This window comes from Aspergillus viridinutans, assembly GCF_018404265.1.
Source record: "Aspergillus viridinutans IFM 47045 DNA, scaffold_1, whole genome shotgun sequence".
NCBI classification, from domain to species: Eukaryota; Fungi; Ascomycota; class Eurotiomycetes; order Eurotiales; family Aspergillaceae; genus Aspergillus; species Aspergillus viridinutans.
Genome location: NW_025091217.1, coordinates 5,488,012 through 5,509,748, shown reverse-complemented (window position 1 = coordinate 5,509,748; position 21,737 = coordinate 5,488,012). Strand labels below are relative to the sequence as shown.

The window sequence follows — 21,737 nt, the reverse complement described above, 5'->3', positions numbered from 1 at the left end:
TAATATAGAGACGGGATCAAGGAAGCTTGGCTCAGGACATAATGATCCTGTGCCGAGTGGAGCTCCTTTGCTCAGGATCTGTTGAGCGTATTCTTCACAGGTTCAATATACAGAATTTGCTCAACATGAATATACTGATATGGCGCCAGAATCATCTTTGCACGGGTACCAGGCTAACTCCGCTATTTCCGTTGATGACGATGCGGGGTACAAGATGAATCACTTATAATTGCATTAGCGACCCTCTATCCTCCCTGACTTCTTCATCAGGTTCCATCAAAACAGCTACACAATGGCCGCCATCTTCCAATCCCAGAAATCTGCTCTCATTACCGGCGCAGCATCCGGCGTCGGCTTCGCCATTGCCAGAGTATGCCGTTCCAAAGGCATGCACCTGGCGCTGCTCGATATCGACACTGCCAATCTGGAAAAAGCGAAAAACGAGTTATCTGCTCTCGACTCCTCGCTGAAAACAGAGATCTACACCATTGACGTTGGTAACCGGGACGCCTGGAAGGACGTCACAAAGCAGATCCACTCGACGTTCAACGACCTCGATCTTGTCGTTCTCAATGCAGGCAAATCATACAAAGCGCAGAGTGAGCTGGCAGGACGACTGAAACCATGGGCTGACGCCGATTACTGGAAGAAGGTGACTTCATTCCATCTGCATACTTGGCTATACTGATGAAACAGACATTCGACACAAACGTCTTCGGTCCTTTGAACGGACTGGAAACTCTCCTTCCGCTGCTGACCAGCTCATCGCCAACTCCAAAATCGATCGTCATCACCGGCTCCAAGCAGGGCATCACTAACCCTCCTGGATCCGCTAACCCGGCGTATAACGCCTCCAAGGCGGCCATCAAGATTCTGACCGAGCATCTGGCGCATGATCTGCGGTCCGATCCAGCTACGGCTCATATTTCGGTGCACCTGCTAATTCCCGGCTGGACCTGGACTGGTCTTATGGGGAATGTCGGGCCTACGGACGAGAGTAACGTCAAGAAGATGGAGGGGGCGTGGTTTCCTAGTCAGGTTGCGGAGGAGTTGGTCAAGGGAATGGAGAAGGGGTCGTTCTACATCGTCTGTCCTGATAATGAGACGGATAGAGCTCTGGACCAGGCGAGGATGCAGTGGGCGAGTGACGATGTGGTTGAGGATCGGCCTGCGTTGTCACGATGGGAGGACAAGTGGAAGGGGAGAGCGGAGGAGTGGATTCAGAGTGAGGCTAAGAGGAGAAGAGATGCTTGATGGTGTCCAGTAACAGTTGAAGTATGCTGGTCAGTTAGCTATAGACTTGATCTTACTGATCGACAAGAGTGTCCTGCAGCGAAGGATGAGTATATAATGTAGGCAGTTGTGATACAGTATGGACCAATGATTTAGTGGCCATATCTACAAAATAAGAAAACCAATAGACGTATAAATAAGACAAGAACGAGTAGATATATATGTGTTGCCTGTCTAACTTGGTCATAGCATTCTCCATCCTTTAGGGAGACAGGCACTGTTGTAGACTTCAGAGTGATAGAATACTGTACTCTGACGACAAATGTGCTGAGCTAGGAGCTCCTTCTTGAGCATGGAGGTAGGTGGCGACATCCTTGTGTCATGAAATTCTGGGGTAATAATTTGGCCATGACAAGAACTTTTCCAATGGACCTCCGAATTTAACTACATGTTACTTTGAGACACCGTCGCCGACCCATGCGCCACGGCAAAGGCTATCTCGCATTAGGGCCGACTTATTCAGACAACAGACGGACAAGTCCCGAGATTGGGAATCGGCCTCCATCCTGGAGATCATTGAAGCTAGCCCAGTGAGAGCCCGGGTCTAGACTTTAGAAACTTAAAGAGTTTCAGAAGGATCGAATATGGGTTTTAGATGATGCACGCTAGTTATGAATGAGTGCCGATATGCCAAATATATGCTACAAAGGTAGCTTAAGACCGGTGACATCCTCGCAAGCCTTGACGACAACCTCCTGCAAATCTTCGTCCCTTGTGACATCAAGAGGTTCACCGATCTTCTTCTTGGGTTCAAAATAGACACCAGTGAGACTTTGATCATAATCACCTTCGGCCAGCATGACATATGTCTCGACCCCATCCTCCAGCTTGTCGGTAGCGCCTTGACCTCCAAGCTTGGTAGCAACCCATCCAGGATGCACAGCCGTGACTGAAGTGCCCTTGAACCGCCTTGCCACGGCATTCGCAAGAAGCATGACATGAAGCTTTGAATCGCAGTATGCCGGGAAATCCTGGAATTCCTTTCCCCCACGCTCGAACCAGAAAATATCCTTCACGTTCGTGTTGGCTTGTTGGTGTAGGGTGGAAGCAATAAAGATAAGACGCTTAGGTTGCTTGAGGAGACAAGAGAGAATATAGGGTGCGAGAACATTGACGAAGACCATAGCCGGCACGCCGGTATCTGGCGTCTTGCGCAAGGGGCCATAAAGCAATCCAGCATTAAGAATGACGGCGTCAAAGGTACCAATCGCGTTTGCTTCCTCGGCCAGTTTGCGTGTCTCCGCCATGCTTGTCAAGTCTGCAATCAGCACGCCAGCAGCACCAGGGCATTTTGCCTTGGCATCCTCTGCGCGCTCTTGGTTACGCGCATGAAGGTAGACATTGTGATTCCGCTGAACCAACTGACGGGCAGCCTCAAGGCCAAAGCCATCCGTAGAACCGGTTATGAGGATACGGGCCATTTCGTAGAATGGCACAGTGAAAGAGAATGGTGGTATATAATTTCCGACGAGGGCACAGAGATGACCAGATGGACAATGAATTTTCAAGGGCTTCAACAAGGGGAGTGAGAACAGAGTTGATTTGAGAGAAATTGCCCAGTCTGTGGTGATAGAAGGAGAGATTTCGAGACGCAGGTCCAAGTTACTCAATTAAAAGTGGTTTAAAAACTTGCTGATGGACAGCAAGCTAGAAAGTAAGCTGAGAAAGCTGGAGAAAGTACTCCTACTCCGGACAGTTTTCTAGGTGAGGATGCCCCACTTGTAACAGGCCTTTCATATTTAGATAGACTAGACACTAGACACTAGGCTATCTAGTGATATCATAATATCTAGAAATCATAAAATCAGTGTTTAGTAAGCAAAATAGCATCAGTAGCCAACAGTTTTCACCGAATCCGAATCGGGTTGGAGGTAGGACACCGAACCAGTGCGATTCCCTAGGCTACGGACCGAGCCCGAACCGCTGTGAGTTCGATGAGGCTTGGATTCAATCTTAGCTGTTCGGTTATGCTGTTGTATGATTTTTGCGCAATTTAGGTTTTAGCTTATTTCCTATTCTTTGAATATGCAAATCATTGCGAGGTTGAGTGTGATGATTTGAAGCATGCCGTTTACTCCGGTCCTAAACCCAATTGGGGAATTTACACTCCGAGGGAGCCTGAAACAATAATCAACGCCTGAATTTTCCTACTTTCTCTTCTCCTTCACCATCAATCGGCCCGACGTTCAATAATCATTCTCCATAATGACCACTAAACAAGAAGTCTTCATCGGCACCCGCAATTCCAAACTTGCGCTTGTCTAGGCTGAACGCGTCTCAAATGCATTGGCCGGCGCCAACCCCGGGACCACATTCCCATGGCGAACCGTGTCGGTCAGCGGGGACGTAGACAAGACCAGTCCCTTTCTCAAGTTCGCAGGGCCGTCCGACGCGGCCAAAAATATCTGGACGGAGGAAATGGAAGCCAAGCTGCTCTCGGGCGAGCTGGACTTGCTGGTGCATTGTCTGAAGGATATGCCGACACGTCTACCGGTTGGCTGTGCGCTGGGGGCCATTGTGCATCGCGAGGATCCCACCGACGCATTTGTGGTGAAGGAGTCTCTGAGAGGACAGTACTCCGATCTGGCGCAGTTGCCGCCGGGATCAGTGGTGGGGACTAGTTCCACGAGACGAAAGGCTCTGCTGGCACTTAGATATCCTCAGTTGGTGGTTGAGGAATGTCGCGGGAATCTGTGAGTCACCTACCGTACTCTTCTGATGCTACTCCTTTGAAGGGAATCCTCTGACTAATATACGACGCAAGTGATACTCGACTCCGAAAGTTAGATGATCCAAACGGCACTTATGCGGCCATCATTGTCGCGACAGCCGGACTGGTCCGCATCGACATGGCGCACCGTATCACAAAGCGCCTACCGCCATCGGAGTTCCCCTACGCTGTCGGTCAGGGGGCACTCGGTATCGAAGTGCGAGAGCACGAACCCCGCACCCAGACCATGATCCAGCGGATCGAAGATCCCCTCGTTAGAAAGATGTGCATAGCGGAGCGGTCGCTGCTTCGCACCCTCCAGGGCGGCTGTTCGTCCCCGGTCGCTGTAAATTGTACTACCGAAACTCCAGAGCCCTCTGCTTCTCTGTCTGTAGCTCGTTTACGACTTGAAGGTACCATTATTCATCCTCAGGGCACCGGTCAGGTATCAGCCTGGGCAGCGGCGGATGTGGGTGACGACAATGCCGCGGAGGTGCTGGGTGCTGAAGTCGCGAGGCGGTTATTGGAGGATGGGGGGAAGGCCCTGTTGGAAGAGATTTCTCATTTCTACAAGAACCAATCCGTTTGAGGTAGTTTGGCAGCAGCGTTTCTGTCTATTCAACATCTTTTAGAGGAATCCGCAGACATTGCAGGCACGCCATCTACAACCAGCTATCGCTATTCGAGGTCGTGCAATAAAAGTTCAAAAAGGTCAGATGCCTTTCTATTTCATATTCTCCTGAAGGATTGCGGCCTTGCTGAGATTGCTGTTCTGCTTCTTGTCGGAAGGGTGTCGGAGTGGTATCGGACTGGCGGGTCGGACTAGGATTGGACTACATATAAAATGAGCTTCAGAAGGGGGATAGAATTAGAGTGATTGTGCACTCTACATATGGGTACAGTATAGTTGTTATCCTTTGAGTGATACCTGTCATCCTAGGCCACAGGAGTGATAGAGGTACACTTGCCAAACCAAAGGTGTGATGGCAACTATCTAGGCAGAAGAGTAATGTACTCTTTCTGATAGAAGTATCTTGAATTATAAATGGGAGTATATACATTGGCCTTATATATCACTTAAATGTTCTATACTGGCATTCTTCGAAAACTCGAACTTATAATTCAGGTTATGCTTTACTCTGAAATGTGAGTAGTTTCATAGAAACAGGAATAACATTGCTATAGCCTAGCATGCACATATTATGTAGATGTATATCTAACTAGTCTATCTATACATTATATTAACTGCTTAGTTCACTAAGCTTTAACCTCACAAAGGATTTTTACCTGCATAGACTTTGTAGGCCACATCCAAAGAGGGCAGATGAGTCGGCTGACTGGAACAACACCTGGTTGGAAAGTGAGGTGGACCGTGGACCCTTTAGAAGGTTTGGCTAATTCAGTGAAACTATATTGGAACCATAGGGATGGGATGTAGGATATAGGGCCTAGGCTTATTAGCCATTCCATGGATCTTGCTATCTAATCAGTTCAACTGCCAAATCAGTGCTCTTATGACATTACTTTTGCAGCATTCAGTAAGGAAGAGCGTGGTGATAGCCTTATCTTTTAGTTATAGTGCCAATTCCAATTCTTCTTACCAAGTGCTAAAATTATCTAAAAGAATTTGTTTAATCGAAGCTCTATAGACCACTGTGACAGTCATTCTACAATGGGAGAATGCATCACGAATCTCAGAGGAGTATTTTAAGACTATAACTCCTCCTCCTCCTGCTGCTGCTGTTTCCTCGTGTATGATCCAAGTAAATGAAGCAGCACCGGTAGATAGTTTGACTCTTTACTGCTCCCCCCACGTGGCGGCCATGTAAGCCGGCTTTCTTCTGAAGTTGTATACTCCTTGATAGATTCCTTGGTTGCTGGGCTTGCAGGATCTCAAGCGGATTTCTCATGCGCCACACGTGGAAGTATTCTTCCATGGATATTGTATAATTATTACTCACGTAGAATCTAAAGCAGTGCTCCAACCCATTGAAAGAGGAGTTGATTAATGGTCCGTCGTTTGGCAGCGAAAAAGCACTAAAATATAGAGTTAGCATAAACTAAGGTAGCTAATGCAGGAAGGACTAACTAATCAGAACGTAGAAATAGCAGGACAGACGTGTAAAGCAAAGGAAACATGTATATTTAATAAACTCTGGCCAAGTGCCACTGCTGGAGAAGTACCGCGCTGATAGTGCCTACTTCCCACGGATGCAACCCCATCTCAGAAGGATCGCCGCTTTCGTCCAACCATCCATCTTCCCCTCATCCAGGCGCTATCCAACCAATGAGTGATCATTCATCACCTGGATAATGCGGAGAAATAGCGTGGGGGTCACATCTTGAAGGATCCGTGTCACCATGCTATCTGCTTATCTTAACATCGAGTTGGGTGATGATACTCTGCCTTGGGCAAGCACAATGATAAGCGATGGTTCAATTGTGCTGATATAAATCTGTCTGCCCTTGCATCTCATTTCCTTGATTTATAACCCTTCGAAAGAGTAGCTGTATCCCTTGCGTCGAACGGTGTATATATTCCAGCATCCGTCCTGAACTTTCAGCATCGATAGGATCATGGCGTCGAATATAATGTCCGACACAACTCGAGACGAGACAAAAACATCCACTGCAAATGAGTCTATTCATGAGAGCGGCGACAAGCTGAAGAACTATGGCTCTGCACCCGGAGTGGTGGAGGATACTGTGCGAGTCGTCGACCACGAGGCCGAACGGGCTCTCTGCCGCAGGTTTGACCTGCGATTACTTCCTGTTCTCGCCGTGATGTGTGAGTCTTGCCAGTTTCATGACAGATCGTGATGCTGATTGATCAGATCTCTTCAACGCGCTGGACAAGGGAAACCTGGGAAATGCAGAGACAGATGGAATGAGCAAGGGTAAGTCTACATCCCCGGTCAAGAAATTAAACTAATGGTGTAGATCTTCACTTCAAACCCAACCAGTACAACCTGTTGTTGTCCATCTTCTTTATTCCATATGTGATTTTTGCACCTCCCGGTGCGATGCTCGGTAAACGCTACAGCCCGGCCCGCGTCCTGCCCATCCTCATGTTCTGCTTTGGCTCCTTCACCCTGCTGGCGGCATCAGCCAAGAACTTTGGCGGCATTTTTGCTCTTCGCTGGTTCCTGGGCATGTGCGAAGCCCCCTTTTTCCCACTCGTCATCTACTACCTGACTACATTCTACCGACGCGGCGAGCTCGCCCGCCGGCTGGCCATCTTCTATGCCGCCTCCAACATCGCCAACGCCTTCTCGGGCCTGATTGCCTTTGGCGTCTTCCAGATCAAGGGCTCGTCCATCCCCAACTGGCGATATCTCTTTATCATCGAAGGCGGCGCCACCGTGCTTTTCTCCATCTTCGCCTTCTGGTATCTCCCGCGCAGCGTCGCCGAAGCGCGATTCCTCTCCGAAGATGAGAAGGCCCTCGCCTTCCACCGAATCCAGGTCGACTCTAGCGCGATCGTCAACGATAAGTTCCGCATCCGCGACGCCCTCGTCATCTTCAAGCATCCCACCACCTACGCCTTCCTCTGCATCGAAATCTGCCTCGGCGTCCCCATCCAGGGCGTCGGGCTCTTCATGCCGCAGATTGTCCAGCGCCTGGGCTACTCCACCGTCAAAACAAACCTGTACACCGTCGCCCCCAATGTCACCGGCGCAATCATGCTCCTCATCCTGGCCTTCTGTTCTGACGCCGCACGCCTCCGCTCCCCGTTCATCGTCCTCGGGTTTCTGTTAACATTCACCGGCTTCATCATCTACGCCTCCATCAACGACGTCAAGGCGAATATCCGCCTCGCCTATTTCGCCACCTTCATGATGACCTGGGGTACGTCCGCGCCGTCCGTCCTGCTCTGCACCTGGTACAACAACAACATCGCGGACGAGGGCCGCCGCGTGCTGCTGACGAGTATCGGGGTGCCGTTGGCGAATCTCATGGGGCTGGTGAGTAGCAATGTGTTCCGTGCGCGGGATAAGCCCAAGTACATGCCTGCGTTGGTGACTGTCGCGGCGTTTGGCGCCACGGGGGCGTGCCTGGCTGCGTTACTGGGATGCTATATGTGGTTTGATAATAAGAGGAGAGATCGGAGGGGTGGGGTGCGCTTGCGGGCGCAGGAGGTGCCGACGGAGAGGTTGAAGGATGGACCTAAGGCGAGGGAGTTTCGCTGGTTTTTGTGATTCTTGGCTAAGATATGATGATATTACCCTTTTGCAGATGTCAGAATGCGTGGGAGATGACCCCCACTCGTACTGCAATGTAACATTCGCGTAGAGAGTTACATGCAGTCAAATCCGAATCTTCTTCTGGACAAGGGACATCTTACCCCGGATCTGCACCTTATACTCTCCCCCACGTTAGTAGCGTGGGGTAAAGAACAACATGACCATGTCACCCAAGATGTCCTAGACGTCTAATGGATGAATGCCCTTATGTAAGGAATATTCCTGTAGATTTCTACTATTGGCATCCCACATTAACGGGACGTGGAATCACTGCAATTCCTTCTAATCAGCAGAAATGAACATCTTCACATGCAGGGTTCGGCCGACTTCTCTTAAACTCAATTGTTGGCAGCCCATAGAAGAGGCAGAAGTGGTACTACTTCTGCCCGATGTTCATGCATTATCTAGGTATTGTTGAAAGTCACAATTCCACTTGTAGAAATTTCTTTATACACGAGAAGCAAGAGCTATATGAAACTGTGGAATATTAATGAGAATAAGAGGATAAAAATAGACAGCACTAACCCTATCTGTTCTAGTCTTTTGGTCGTTAGGACAGCTGAATCAATCATTGTCAGTCATTATCCCCCCTATCAACTATGGCTTAAGACTGATACCCGGGACAATGATAGACAGAAAGATCCGCTTGGCTAAAACCCCTTACGTCCCAATTCGCTCGCGGAACGGATGTATAACTTGCAAGTACGGTTCCACAATGACTCGCGTTCGGCGCCGACACTGACCATCTCTACGGTAGAATCCGCAAAGTCAAATGCGGAGAGGAAAAGCCCAGCTGTATCCGATGCAGCAGCACAGGACGCAAGTGCGAATACACTAGCCCAGTTCCATCGCGTCATGCATCAACATCAGCAAATGCTTCTAGCGTGGTCTCAGTACTGGACCGCCCGCTTTCAGTCTCACCAAGTGGTGTATGGCTAGAGCGGTGGGCCTTCACCCATTATTCCCAACACGCTGCATCGTTCATTGCCGGGGGAGTCTTGGACATCGACTTTTGGAGCGGTGTTGTCCCCCAGGTATGTCGAAGTGAGCCTGCGGTGTGGGACGCGATCAACGCTATGGGTGCCCTCTTTGAGAATCCAGATCCATGCTTCGATCCTGTCTGGCTCAGGCAAAACAGATCTCAGGGGTTGCGTCCCAGCCACAGTGATGCCTTACGCTGGTACTCGCGCTCGTTGGCCACTATGCGCAGGCAGATTGACCGGGGGACTGTTGACATGAATGTAGCGTTGATTAGCTGCATCTTGTTCATCTGTATAGAGACACTGCAGGGACGAGTGGAAGAGGCGCTACGACTGTACCAGCAGGGGGTCAGTCTCATCTTTGAGCTCCGGGCAGGTGGGACTAGGATGGGTACTAACTCAACCCTTTTGGAAGACACGATTTTCCCTATTTTCCTACGACTGGGCACAATTGCGCTGAGTATTTCAGGTGTTCCCGTTAGTGGCCTACTCGACGAAATGCAAGGTCGTACTCATACCACAAACAAATTCTCCTCACTCAGCTCAGCCCGTCTTGCGATGACCGCTCTTGCTGCAGAGGGCATGATCTTCCAGCGCACTGTGGAGGAGCATTTTGCGACTAAGGGCCATGAATGCCCCCTTCCCCTAGCATTCAAGCGCAAACAGGAAGATATCCAGAGACGCCTGGCAGAGTGGCACCGCGCCTACACCAATCTAGTCAACTCTGACCCATCAGAACTTCCTAGCAGCGTGACGTCTCTGTTACTCTCATTCCATGCTGCCACATCAATCATTACCGCAGTTTCTACCGAGCAGCTGGAGACTGCATACGACGCCTATCTTCCCCAGTTCAGGCTGATTGTTGAACACTCCACTGTCCATCTCGAAGCTTCGGCTGACCCAGATGGCAGGCAGCCGCCATTCACCTTTGAGATGGGACCTGGTCTCTCGCTTTTCCTGACCGCTATTAAATGCCGTGACCCGTGGCTGCGCCGAAGAGCCTTGGAATTATTGAGAAAGGCACCTCCAATGCAGGCGCTATACAAGTGTCCACCAGGTGCAATATTGGCAGAAGCTTTTATGAAATTAGAGGAATTAGGGACTATATTTAATGGCTCCAGCCCTGGATCTGCAGGTCCTTATGTCGAATCAGAAAGTGGAAGAAGTGAGATCGAATCTACAATCCCTATTACAACATTGATACCGGAGGAATCTCGAATCCACGGCTATTGCGTTTTCCGGCCGCGAGACGATCCCTGGCCATTGGGCGATCTGGACATCTCCAAGTGGAATCGGGGTCCTGACCAGATATACTTGAAGTTCTCTCGGAATCGAATTGACGAGAAGACAAACACCTGGAGGATGGTCCATGATATTGTCCCAATTGACTATTGATGTCTCTATGATGCCATGTCATTCCCAGATGGCTTTCACTGTATTTCATGACATGCGAACCCGATAATAGCAACTTCTCGCCAAATGCATCAGACGATTACCTGTCCAGCAGGTCTGTCCTCATTATGTCACGCCTTCCCAACTTCAACTCGTCAAGGATCCCTCGAGATCTTCACTCGAGCCTGCCCAGCCAGCATCTCCATATTCTTCAGCCGCAGACTTCGCATATACTCCTTCTGCTCGTACGTCATCTCCTCTTCGGTCTGGTCATCGCGGAAGCCGTTCGTGGAGATAAAATGGATCGAGTAGCCGATCAGGACCGAAACAACGCAGCCGACGATAACGATGAGAATAATAGCTTCTTTGGAGAGTTCCGCCATTTTGACTGCTTGTATCATTAGCATGTTGCATAGAGCAGATACAGAAGCATTTACTCACCTGCTGAATCAATTGCTGTTTCTACCTTGTTCACGAGGTCCCAACACAACGAGGTTTGCAGGGGGGAATCCCCTTATATCTCTTGCCCCTCTTGCCATCGTATCAACCACAGTAGCAATTTGCGTGTGTAAGCGCTAAGATATTCGCTAACAGTCTGTTGATATCCCCGCCGATGCTCTATTTTTGTCAGCGTTGTATACAAGCTACAGCCCGATTGAGTCTAGTGCGGATGTCTCTGATGTCATAACCGAACAGACCAATCAGATGGTGGAATTTGATTAAGTCATTGCACTTTCCTAGAAGGGAAATTCTGTGGTGAAGAGGACTTTGTCCTAGTGGCCTGGTATCCTAGAAGTAGGGCAAAGATCTGAATAATCCATTGGGAGATGGGCCAGATATCAGTCAGCGTTTCATATCCTCATTTTCAGACCCATGTACCGCAGATTGAGTCTAACATGCCTCCATGGTTGATTACATGGCCTGGAAATGGGTATCTACTAGTCAAAGGTCCTTAAGTGGCTCATTCGAGGTTTGATTTGCCATTGTATCACGTTCACTGTTCGCTGACATAGATTCCGCATGCATTACCTTTCCCGAAATGGGAGATAAGCCGTTGAGTAGCGACCAGGAGGGCTCCGGGGGTAATCTGAGAACTAGGGCTGTATTGGACTATCGGTGCTTCATGATATTATCTGACGGAGGGCTAGTACAATGTCTATTAATCCTAGCCGAGTTTATTCCACCATTAAACCTAATAAGAAGGGACCCTTGCATTGATCGCCTCTATAGATCGTGCGATCGAATCGACTTCCGCTACCCCGAAGTGCTGATCACCTCGACCAATTCTCATGCAGGGGAAGCAAGATTCACTGCCAGTTGCCACAGCCGAGAAGACGCACAAATCCATGGTTCGCATTCGCAAAGCTTCAGAGTCAAGACACCATTGGCCACGGATATGGTTCCTGATTCGGAAGAGTGGTTCTCGGACGTCAGCTCCGTTCAGCTACACCCAAAATGTGACCAACGGTTTGATTATAGGACATCGCCACGTGGAATAAGACAGCATGAGTGGTCGTAAGTGGCCAGGATTCAAGACGTTGCGGATCTGGATCGGAGTAGTCCAGTCGCCTGTCTTGGTCATAAAAGATAGAACGGACCTCAACCATGGAATTGTATGGGACGGCCCACCATAGAACCCTCAAACAGCAAAGTCCGCCGGCCATACAAACTGCTACCGGTGGCAATCCGAAAAATGGTCCAGTTTAAACATGGTACGAGGGTCAAATATTCCACAGAGAGTATTGCCATATCCGTGCAAAAACCGAATTCCTCCCCGCGCCGAGGACCTTTCAAGTCCGATAGTATTCAAAAGCGCCCTTCGTTCTAGTGACTTTAGTATGCTCAATATCTCCAGTTCCCTTACGTTCTCGCAGATCTTTGAGCCTAGCGCAATTATTCTATCTCGATTGATCGCATCGCAGCAGCGTCATGGTGGACGAAAGTGCCGCGGTCCGTGGTGTGGCGGCCGCTTTTCTGACAGTGGCCAGCATCGCGGTCATCCTGCGATGCTATGTGCGATTGTGCATTGTCAAGGCATTTGGCTGGGATGATACAGTCATGATCCTGTCCATGGTATTCTCCTGCCGAGAGTTGGAGTGAAGTCATGCTGACTTTTCAGTTATTCTATGTCATGTTCTCAGGATGCATGATCGGAGGCTCTCTCTGGGGAACAGGGAAGCATCTCGTCGATTTGACTCCAAAGCATAGAACAGTCGCTATGGAGGTTTGTACTGTCCCCAATGGCTCAGGCTCAGACTTCGCTGACAGCTCCAGTACTGGTTCCTCTGCGACATTGGCTACGCCATATCATCCATTCTCTGCAAGATATCTGTCGCCATCTTCTTGCTGCGAGTCATGGTTCGTCCAGCTCATAGACGGATCATGTACGCAGTCACCGCGCTCACGGTCATTGTTGGCATCATCTTTTTCATCTTCATGATGGTCCAGTGCTCGCCGGTGTCCTATTTCTGGACACGCATGCACGGCGACACCAACGGCAAATGCGGATATGTGGATGCGATCATCATCATGCTGTACCTTTTCAGTGCGGCGTCTGCGCTTTTCGACCTGACTGTGGGCCTGCTGCCAATTCTGCTCGTACGCAATCTGCAGATGAACAAGCGGACCAAGATCGCTGTGGCGGGTCTCCTAGGAATGGCATGCATGTAAGTCGACTGTACCTTTCAGGATGCCTGTTGGCTTTAAGACGAGTACTGAACTATTGGCAGAGCAAGCGTTGCCATTATAATCCGGATTCCATTCGTTCAAACCATTCGCGATCAAGATTTCCTCTGTAAGTCATCCCATCTATCGCATTGACCATCTCTAACAGAATATAGATGCAACCGTCCAGGTGAGCTCGCAGGCAGTCATTCTGTAAGAAATACAAGAATACTAACAATGTAGATCGCAATCTGGTCCAATATCGAAACCGGTCTTGCCATCACAGCCGGCAGTCTCGCCACCGTCCGCCCTCTCTTCCGCATCCTACACAGTCGCAATGGATCCTCCTACCGCATATTCGACTCCTCCGGTCCCCAGAGCAGGAAGCGCCAGCACCAGTTTCCCTTGGCTGACCTCGAAAGCAACACCTCGCAGTCCCGCCACGGCCACAAGAGCGATTCCCAGGATGTCCACCTCGGAACCACGATCTCGGCGGAGAGAAACGACGGGGATTTCACGATTTCGAGCACGGAGCAGCTGAATGGAAAGGCGCACTCGGTGCCTATGCGGTCGTTGTCGAACATCGGTGTGCATCGGACCTTTGAGGTTTCGACGTCCGAGGCGGGAACGTGAGTGCAGAGGGTTTATCATATTGAACATCTACGCTTTGCACTGAGTTCCGCTATCTCCACCAGTTCGATCTAGTGAGCCTAGCGAGCGTCATCAGGTCCGGCCCGTCGCTGTGGTTGTTGGAGTCTGCACGCAGCCTTAAAGACTCGACAATGGATAAGCTGTTAACCAACGCACAGCAGACATACGGACTGCAATGAACCTCACATTCACGCAAGCCATTTGATGTGCAACACCAGCTTTCTATACAAGTCAATTGGATTAATCAGCGCGCAGGAAACATCAGCACTCGAGACTCTCCATCTCCACCACGGCTGAAACGCCTACATATTCTCCTCAGAGCTCTCGACTACTGCCAACTACGAATCACTCCCCAAAATCTCCGCCAAATCCTTACTCCCCTGCTCCGCCTCCCCGTTATCATCAGTCGGAATCCTCTGCGACGCAAACGCCAAAAACACCGCCTCCCAATGCCCATCCTCAAACTCAAACAACAACGCCCCATCCTCATACACCCCGTTCTCAAACTGTGGCAGACTCCCCTGGTTCATATGCACGTCATGGATCCCCGTCCCATACGACGACCCAAACACATACATCCTTGCCTTTTGCGCAATCGCATCTGAAAGGATCGGATCAAGGGAATCCAGGATGTCGTTGTTCGGGCCGGGCATATCGTGCGGGAGGACCTTGCCTGCGTTTATATCGACGAGGCCATTTGTGCGGACGTAATCCAGGCCTTGAAGCTGGGCGTTGCTGCTGCTGTTGCTGTTGAGGAGAGTGAATCCTCCATCGAGGCCGGATAGGTTCTGGGTGACTGGATGGGAGAAGGCGCGGTTCAGCCAGAAGACGAGGCGGGTGTCCTTGTCGGTGGATTTGACGTTGATGGCGGCCTGGTACTGCTTGCTGCTGCTGCTGCTGCTCGTGCCGTCGGTGAAGTACAGGTAGATGTGCGGCGACTTGGGGTCTTGTTTTTCGGTCTCGGCTTTGTAGTGCGTTGGGTGGGCGACCCAGACGCCGTACTTTGTGATTCCCATGTTTTCTGTATCGGATTGAGCGTGTGGTGTGATGTGCTAGTAGAAGATAGGATGGGCTACCGGGTTTAAGTACCCCGCAAGCAATGGATCCGCAATGTGTGACGCGCAAGCTTTGAACTAGAGATAGGTTACCAGCCAGTAAAACCTGGAAATACTTCACGTGCTGAGGAAATGGAGACATTTATTGGGATGCGCTGCATATTCAGCTCCATTCGACACTTGTCGGGCGCAGGCGACGTCATGGCGTCTTACTAGCCCGTTGCTTAGCAGGCTTAGCTAGGCTACTCCACTAGGACATTGTACATTGTACATTGAAATGCAATAATTGGTCGTTGATCACCTTCAGACTTGAACATCTTGTTTTCCATTGATTAACTGTTTAGTAAAGTTCTGACGTATGAATGCAATGAAAGATCAACATCTCAAAGCAGACCAGTGCGCATTCCACCACTTCAGCTGATCCTTTCTATAGCTATCCTCTTCAACATAGCTCCCATTCCCATTGGACTTGTCGACGGTACGGAAGACGATATTCCGCGGTTGCGACAGCTCATATCGCGGCCAATATGGGCCACCGTCCACTGCATGCCCATTCGGATCCAGATCATGCACAAAAGAGGCCCACGACCGGGACATGAACTCGGACAGCTGATGATAGGACGGATACGGTCCGATATAGTTGGACAGATTCCGCGACGGATTGTTAAACACAAAGTTGAGCTCCGCGTAGTGCGTGCTGTAAACCGGCGGCTCCGTGGCAATCAGCTCCAAAATTCCGTTCCAGGGCGGCTGGTCGAACCGATAACTGTACACCGGCTTCTGTTGATGCTTGTTTCTTGCAGTGTTTTTACCCGCATAGTATTCCACCAGCCCTCGCCGGCCAGCATGCACGAATATGTCGCCCGCGATGGCAGCCCCTCGCTTGTACATCCAGCCCTGGCTGGCGAATCGCTCGGACCCAGTGCCGTACGGACAACCCTGCGCAGGATCATCAGGATAAAGAGCCAGCAGTTCTGAAACCTCGCCATCGCTCAATCCGCCGCCGTTCAGTGTGTGGATATACGCAGCGACGTCTGCAGTGGTGTTCAGCGTCCCCCTCGGACCCCAGAAACTCGCCGTCCCCTCATCCGTATTCGCTCCAACCAGGACCGCGACGTCTGCAACCTTACCCAGCGCAAGCGCCTCGCTGGGCTTGCGCGTGATAAACTCCCCATCAATAACAGGCGTGTAGATTTGCGGCGCAAACGCCTCAAACAGTACCTCGTACGGCACCGTCCGCAAACACGCCAGCGTATCCTCCGCCCCCTTACACCCAACCGTCGCCGTAACGTTATCATACATCGCCTGGTACCCATCCTCAGCAGCGATGAGCTCCGCATCCTGAAGCGCAGGCCCCAGCATCGTCCCGCTATCCATGATCGCCGCGCGGAACAGACCCTCGTTCTTCCCGTCAAATCCAACAAGGTGGTACCCCACGCTGAACGCCCCCGCGCTCTCGCCCCAGATAGCAACTTTATCCGCATCGCCGCCAAACGCCGCGATGTTCTCGCGGATCCACCGCAGGGCAAGCCGCTGGTCATACAGCCCGATGTTGGCCTCCCCGGCCGCGAGAACCTCCCTCGACGCGAGGAACCCCCACCCCGCCACGCGGTAGTTGATGCTCACGCCGATGATGGGCTTGCCTATTGCTGCGGATTGCTGGACGATATACGACATGTTGTATCTGGGATCGGCGACCCCACCGGCTGTGAACCCGCCGCCGTAGATCCTGTCATTATCAATATCAATTCCGGCTGAGAAACGAATCCACGTACCAAACTAGCACGGGCAGCTGCGCGTGCGGGGAAGCATTGTCCGGGACAATGACATTGAGGTAGAGGCAGTCCTCGCTCAACGGGCCAATGCCGACGTCGAACCCGGCGTAGCCGGGACAGTTGGCTGGCTGCGCTGTGGCAGGGTATCCTTTGTATCGCTTATTGTAGGGAGCGGGGTGCCGTAGTCGGAGATCGTTGACCGGCGGCTGGGCGAATGGGACTCCTAGAAACGCATTCTGGGAGAAGGAAGGCAGATGCACGCCGCAGAGTGTGCCGTTTTTTGTTCTGGCAGTAGGCGAATCTTGCGGGCAATGACCTGCAAGCGACGGGGCTGCCAGAGCCGCAATGGCTAGGATTTGGAGAAAGTTTACTACGATATTCATTCTGTAGAGTCCATGTAGGCCACACTTTCTACGAGATTGTTCTAATTCTCCGGGGACGGCAGAGATATATATGCAGCGAAGGATGCGCCCCGTCATCCGGGCACTCCCCGGTACTTCCCCCGTGCAAAGGGGCCGTCCGATTATTAGGCCGTAGACTTCAAGGCGGTGCGGGGTAGCTAACGCAGAAGAGTAAGCTGATATAAGCCGTAAACTCAATTAAAATAGCATGTTCTCGATATTAGAGCCAGGCTGCCCAGGCATACGTGCAGAAAACAATGAGGATATACTTCCGATTGTCACGTATGACTTATATGGCTTGACCTGATCAGGGTTGGGTTGCTTATTTATAAATCCTCCTCAGTGTAGAGTCCACCAAAGACCAGCATAACGAATGCTGATCAGACGACAGGTCTAACATTAGCCTATACTAACGAGCTTCATGATTTAGGTATACATCAAGGTCTGTCAGACACTGCCGCGCTTGAGGCTCTTGCCATCCAATTTACAATGGCTGTGCATATCAAGCTTAATTAACGAGATAGTGGAGTCGAGTCGCTTAACTGTCCCAGCCTCCCAGGACGATAGCGACCGCTTTACTGGTCAGGTATCAGGTATAAGGCTAGTTTATGGGCCAACGTTGCACTGCACCAATGCAGGGTCCACTCAAGTCCAGCATGGGTCCCATGGGCATGTAGGGCTGGTGGGCTCATAAGGGTAGTCCCAAGAACAAAGTCTCCGGGCTCGATATCTCTTGCGAAATCTCAGCATCTTATTTGTCTGCCACTAGATTTGTCATTTAATAGTCATATATTATCGTCTAAGCTTCCAGACAGCTACCAGTTGCGCAAGTATCATTGCCGGACAGTCGGGTAACTCCGCCTCTAGTACTATCCTACCGTAGAGACTAGTTCCTAGGTACAATCCAGGGCCCACACAAGCATGAGACATTCAACAGTCAAAATCGGCTATTATTCGCCAGGACAAAAGCGGGCAGAGCTCAATGTAGTTGCCTGATATCCGTAGCCCATAGATATTTTCATCCAGTCATCTCCTACACTTACCAACAATTCAACCAATGCATAACATCATGCCCGCCACATCAGATACGCTCCCCCCAGCACCTACTGTGCAGACAATATCAGTATCAGACGATGAGCTCCGGTCTCACCTCTTTGTTCAATAGTCGATTCCTCCCCCGGAGACCCAATCGCCCAATATCTCATAAACCCGTTTGCTCGACACATCTTCAAGTAAGTCAGGCACCTAGACTGCTCTGCTCTTCACTAAGAATGGACCAGAACTCTGCTGGTAATTTTCGCCTTTCTGATCCTCTCGTATCAAATATGTGGTCTGTGGAATGAGGACTCAGTCTGCGACCGCAGGGTCGACTATCTCGCCTTCGCGGTTGGTCTTGGGATTCTCGCCTTGATGGGATACACTCATTACCTGAGGAAGCGGATTGAGAAGCAGCAACGGATATCAGCACCACCGGAGAGTAAGGAAGTCAAGCAAGAACATTGAAGAGTTAAGCTCAGGCCGCATGGCTGGGTTGTCCTTGAGAGGAAAGACTTGAATTGGTTGATCGATGTATATATGAGATTGAAATTGGATGTCAACCGAGGCCTATTTGACATTATCCACAGAGTATCAGTACCTATGTTCTTGCGCAAGAGATCATTGGTCCATTTGATATGACATTTTTTTACGGACCCTCAATGCTACCATGAATGCTGTTCCTTGAAGCGCATCCTCTCCAGTGCCACAGGAAAGCCTAGCCTAGTATGTACTTGGAGGGCATTCTTAGCTTCTTCTAGTAAGAGTGTCATGGGTACAATCAAGCAGTCTGGATCAGAAGCTTGTCGGTGGCCAAGAGTACACTACTCTATGGTATCAAATACATATAGTGACTCAAAAAGAACATAGGCAGATTTAGAGAGTGTCAACAATGACTAACTACATAACCTTTGTCAACAGCTATCCAAAGTCAGTGTCCCAATCTCATTCCAATTGCTGGGGCTCTGACGTTAGAACTCTGATAACTACAGGGCTTGGAGTCGATAATTTTGAAATACATTAGGTACTATCGTCCCTCCCGGATTGATCCCCGTGCAAGTATGACAACAACTCAATCCCGAGACTGCCTACGCATGCTGACGTCGAACTAACATGCAGAATTGGTCTGTGTAAGGAGAGCCAGATTCCACGGAAGAGTGTTATAGTCACCAGTCGCCGTCGGACTCATACCCTGGTAGAGGTAGCGGAGGTTGCACGGGCTGATGGTCATGGTCTGGTCCACCTGAGAGCGCACCATCTCGCCATGGCTAATGCTCTTGGTCCAGGCAGTCCCGGACAAGACCACGTTATTCCAACGGGCAAAGGGGTTGGCTTCAGTGTTCGCTAGCCCAGTCCATGTACCCGTGAGAGAGGGTGCCGTCCATGACCGGAAGTACCGATACCCATCACTCCCGATGGCTTCCACGATGAGAAGGTACTGATTGCCAACGTGGTATACATTGGAAGCTTCGAAGAGATTATAGGGATTCGAGTCAGAGAGTGCAATGACCGTGCTGCCCATGCCGCTGGGGAAGTTGCTCAGAGTGGTCTGTGAACGGTAGAGGTGGCCGTTGTCATCGGACGAGAAGAGGTAGCAATTGGAAGAGTCGCAGATAACCCACATATCCACCCAGTAGCCGCTGCCGATATTCTGAGTGATGATACTAGGAACACTGCTAAAGAAGTTCGTAGGGGCACTCCAACCAGCAGGATTGCTAATATCCTTGTTGGTGGAGTAGGCAGCATTTCCATTCTGGTAGACCAGGTACCACAGCTGCTGCGGCTGAAAGTAGAAGACCTGAGGCGCAGCGCGGTAACCTGTCCCTATTCCGCTCTGGTCAAGATAGAAGAAGGGAGCATTCCCCGCTTGGCTGAAGTCGGTGAAATTGAAGTACACGAGGTTATAGCCTGACTCTTGAGCAGTGCTGGCGAAAACATGGTATGTGCCGTCAACCTCTATGATAGAGGGGTCCTTGATTCCCGCAATGTTGCGGCTGTCGCTCTTGGGGCCAACCAGGACATCCGTCGAGCTCCATTGAAAACTAGTAGGCAGGCTTCCTGTAGCGGTAGATGTGCTTGTCGAAGTTGTGCGTGTAGCGGTGGTTGTCATAGTCGTGCTGGTCATGCAGCTGCCTGAGAGACATTGATAGTACCAGGCGTTGATAGAGCTGCAGCATGCACCAGACACACATTGAGTCGAGCCCGTCCAGCCACTCCCACCACCTCATGTTAAGTTAGTGATAAATCATGCCTTGAGAAGGACAGGAGATTGACGTACATTGGCCATACAGCGATTGCTGAGCCTGGACGGCCAGTGCCAGTCCGAGGAGTGTCACTCCTATAGCTCTCATCGTGAATCCGTATTGGCGTAGTAAAAGTTATACCAGCTTGAGGTTCTGCTCTATGAATGCTCCACAGATACGTATAAAGTGTCGACAATGACGGCCCGTTTTAAAGCACCAAAACGCCTCCTTCGGCATAGGCGACGATCAGCAGGTGCCGACAACATGAAGCAAGAAGATGCACTCCACCGGAGAATCGCTAAATCAACGCAACGCTTTGAGCCACAGTAATCTATAATGCCTTGGTTTGGGTACTTTTGGGATGCTGCAGATTCTGGATATTAGCCGGATAGTCGAACATGACGGGAGTCATATTTTGGCTAAATCGATACATTGCAAACCAACCGAGCTCCTCAGCAACGATTTGCTCTTGATAACCCCGCATAATCTTCAGTAGCAGCCTTGTCACAGATATCCCCATCTGAATGGTCCATCCAGGACGGCATTTGAGGTATACTCCGCTAAGCATGCGCAGGGCCCTGTATTTTGCGGGGAGTCTGATTCCTCCTGGAAAGATCCACTAACTTAGTGCTTGGGTCAACGTCGCTAACCAATCTGCATCTCTCACCATTGATGCATATGCCCTTCTGATATAGAGTGCATACGCAAAACTAGGGCTGTGGTGGTTGCAACAATCCGGTAGGCTCTGGTTTAAGCAGTTAGGATTCGAAGCGGGGTTTGGCCCTTTCTCAATCCTATCCGGAGGCAGCGTCCTAGCAGATTTATTCTAGCAAGCCACGTGGAAATACTCAGGGGCCGAAAATTACATTAGGCTGAAGACGTCAGTGATTTGGCTTAGTCTGCGCGGGGCGATTGGGATCCTCGCACCTGGGGGCCCTTTCCCCAGACTCCAAAATGAGGGGCCAGGCATTGTTTACTGTTTTCAGTAGATTAAGCCGAGATTAATTCGGCTAAGAAGCTAGACGATTATCTACCATGCAATTCCTGTCTGCATATTCAAGGTCTGGAAAGGCAATATGCCCTATACGGGCTACTCGGGAAAACGGTCCGTCAGATTCGGAAACTCCACATGTTGGCAATAAGCTGGAAAAGCTGGAATCTCAGCCGAAGCTTCACCGAGTGATGGTTTACTGCTATGACCTGCTATCATTGGTGATTCGGTGTGTACTCCGTGTCCCGAATGTCTACCATTTCACGCTCGACCCGTCAACGCTCCAGGCCACGCATGCAATCA

The 21,737-nt window shown here is 50.4% G+C and overlaps 10 protein-coding genes across 10 annotated transcripts; 5 read left to right on the top strand and 5 right to left on the bottom strand.

Annotated features, from left to right (window-relative positions):
* Window positions 1-292: 292 nt before the first annotated feature.
* Window positions 293-1,254, top strand: Aspvir_001618 (SDR family NAD(P)-dependent oxidoreductase; the record flags this gene model as incomplete). The annotated part of the gene is made up of 2 exons (XM_043266738.1): window positions 293-652; window positions 697-1,254. 2 exons carry the CDS (start codon window positions 293-295, stop codon window positions 1,252-1,254), a joined length of 918 nt encoding a protein of 305 aa, XP_043122673.1.
* Window positions 1,255-1,934: 680 nt separating this feature from the next.
* Window positions 1,935-2,714, bottom strand: Aspvir_001617 (uncharacterized protein; the record flags this gene model as incomplete). Its single annotated transcript, XM_043266737.1, has 1 exon — window positions 1,935-2,714. The coding sequence occupies one exon, from the start codon at window positions 2,712-2,714 to the stop codon at window positions 1,935-1,937; it is 780 nt and encodes a 259-aa protein (XP_043122672.1).
* An 897-nt stretch (window positions 2,715-3,611) lies between these two features.
* Window positions 3,612-4,592, top strand: Aspvir_001616 (uncharacterized protein; the record flags this gene model as incomplete). The annotated part of the gene is made up of 3 exons (XM_043266736.1): window positions 3,612-3,627; window positions 3,674-3,986; window positions 4,058-4,592. The coding sequence occupies 3 exons, from the start codon at window positions 3,612-3,614 to the stop codon at window positions 4,590-4,592; spliced, it is 864 nt and encodes a 287-aa protein (XP_043122671.1).
* A 1,988-nt stretch (window positions 4,593-6,580) lies between these two features.
* Aspvir_001615 (putative MFS transporter) lies at window positions 6,581-8,202 on the top strand (the record flags this gene model as incomplete). Its single annotated transcript, XM_043266735.1, has 3 exons — window positions 6,581-6,791; window positions 6,838-6,900; window positions 6,944-8,202. The coding sequence occupies 3 exons, from the start codon at window positions 6,581-6,583 to the stop codon at window positions 8,200-8,202; spliced, it is 1,533 nt and encodes a 510-aa protein (XP_043122670.1).
* A 760-nt stretch (window positions 8,203-8,962) lies between these two features.
* On the top strand, window positions 8,963-10,622 carry Aspvir_001614 (uncharacterized protein; the record flags this gene model as incomplete). Its single annotated transcript, XM_043266734.1, is given in 4 exon segments — window positions 8,963-8,971; window positions 9,016-9,174; window positions 9,187-9,281; window positions 9,293-10,622. The coding sequence occupies 4 exon segments, from the start codon at window positions 8,963-8,965 to the stop codon at window positions 10,620-10,622; spliced, it is 1,593 nt and encodes a 530-aa protein (XP_043122669.1).
* Window positions 10,623-10,774: 152 nt separating this feature from the next.
* Aspvir_001613 (uncharacterized protein) lies at window positions 10,775-11,002 on the bottom strand (the record flags this gene model as incomplete). Its single annotated transcript, XM_043266733.1, has 1 exon — window positions 10,775-11,002. One exon carries the CDS (start codon window positions 11,000-11,002, stop codon window positions 10,775-10,777), a length of 228 nt encoding a protein of 75 aa, XP_043122668.1.
* Window positions 11,003-12,837: 1,835 nt separating this feature from the next.
* On the top strand, window positions 12,838-14,055 carry Aspvir_001612 (putative PTH11-like integral membrane protein; the record flags this gene model as incomplete). Its single annotated transcript, XM_043266732.1, has 6 exons — window positions 12,838-12,843; window positions 12,894-13,285; window positions 13,349-13,413; window positions 13,460-13,473; window positions 13,527-13,912; window positions 13,989-14,055. 6 exons carry the CDS (start codon window positions 12,838-12,840, stop codon window positions 14,053-14,055), a joined length of 930 nt encoding a protein of 309 aa, XP_043122667.1.
* Window positions 14,056-14,272: 217 nt separating this feature from the next.
* Aspvir_001611 (YukJ family protein) lies at window positions 14,273-14,950 on the bottom strand (the record flags this gene model as incomplete). The annotated part of the gene is made up of 1 exon (XM_043266731.1): window positions 14,273-14,950. One exon carries the CDS (start codon window positions 14,948-14,950, stop codon window positions 14,273-14,275), a length of 678 nt encoding a protein of 225 aa, XP_043122666.1.
* A 414-nt stretch (window positions 14,951-15,364) lies between these two features.
* Window positions 15,365-17,147, bottom strand: Aspvir_001610 (uncharacterized protein; the record flags this gene model as incomplete). The annotated part of the gene is made up of 2 exons (XM_043266730.1): window positions 15,365-16,718; window positions 16,765-17,147. 2 exons carry the CDS (start codon window positions 17,145-17,147, stop codon window positions 15,365-15,367), a joined length of 1,737 nt encoding a protein of 578 aa, XP_043122665.1.
* A 2,161-nt stretch (window positions 17,148-19,308) lies between these two features.
* On the bottom strand, window positions 19,309-20,551 carry abfII (putative extracellular glycosyl hydrolase/cellulase; the record flags this gene model as incomplete). Its single annotated transcript, XM_043266729.1, has 2 exons — window positions 19,309-20,423; window positions 20,479-20,551. The coding sequence occupies 2 exons, from the start codon at window positions 20,549-20,551 to the stop codon at window positions 19,309-19,311; spliced, it is 1,188 nt and encodes a 395-aa protein (XP_043122664.1).
* Window positions 20,552-21,737: the final 1,186 nt, after the last annotated feature.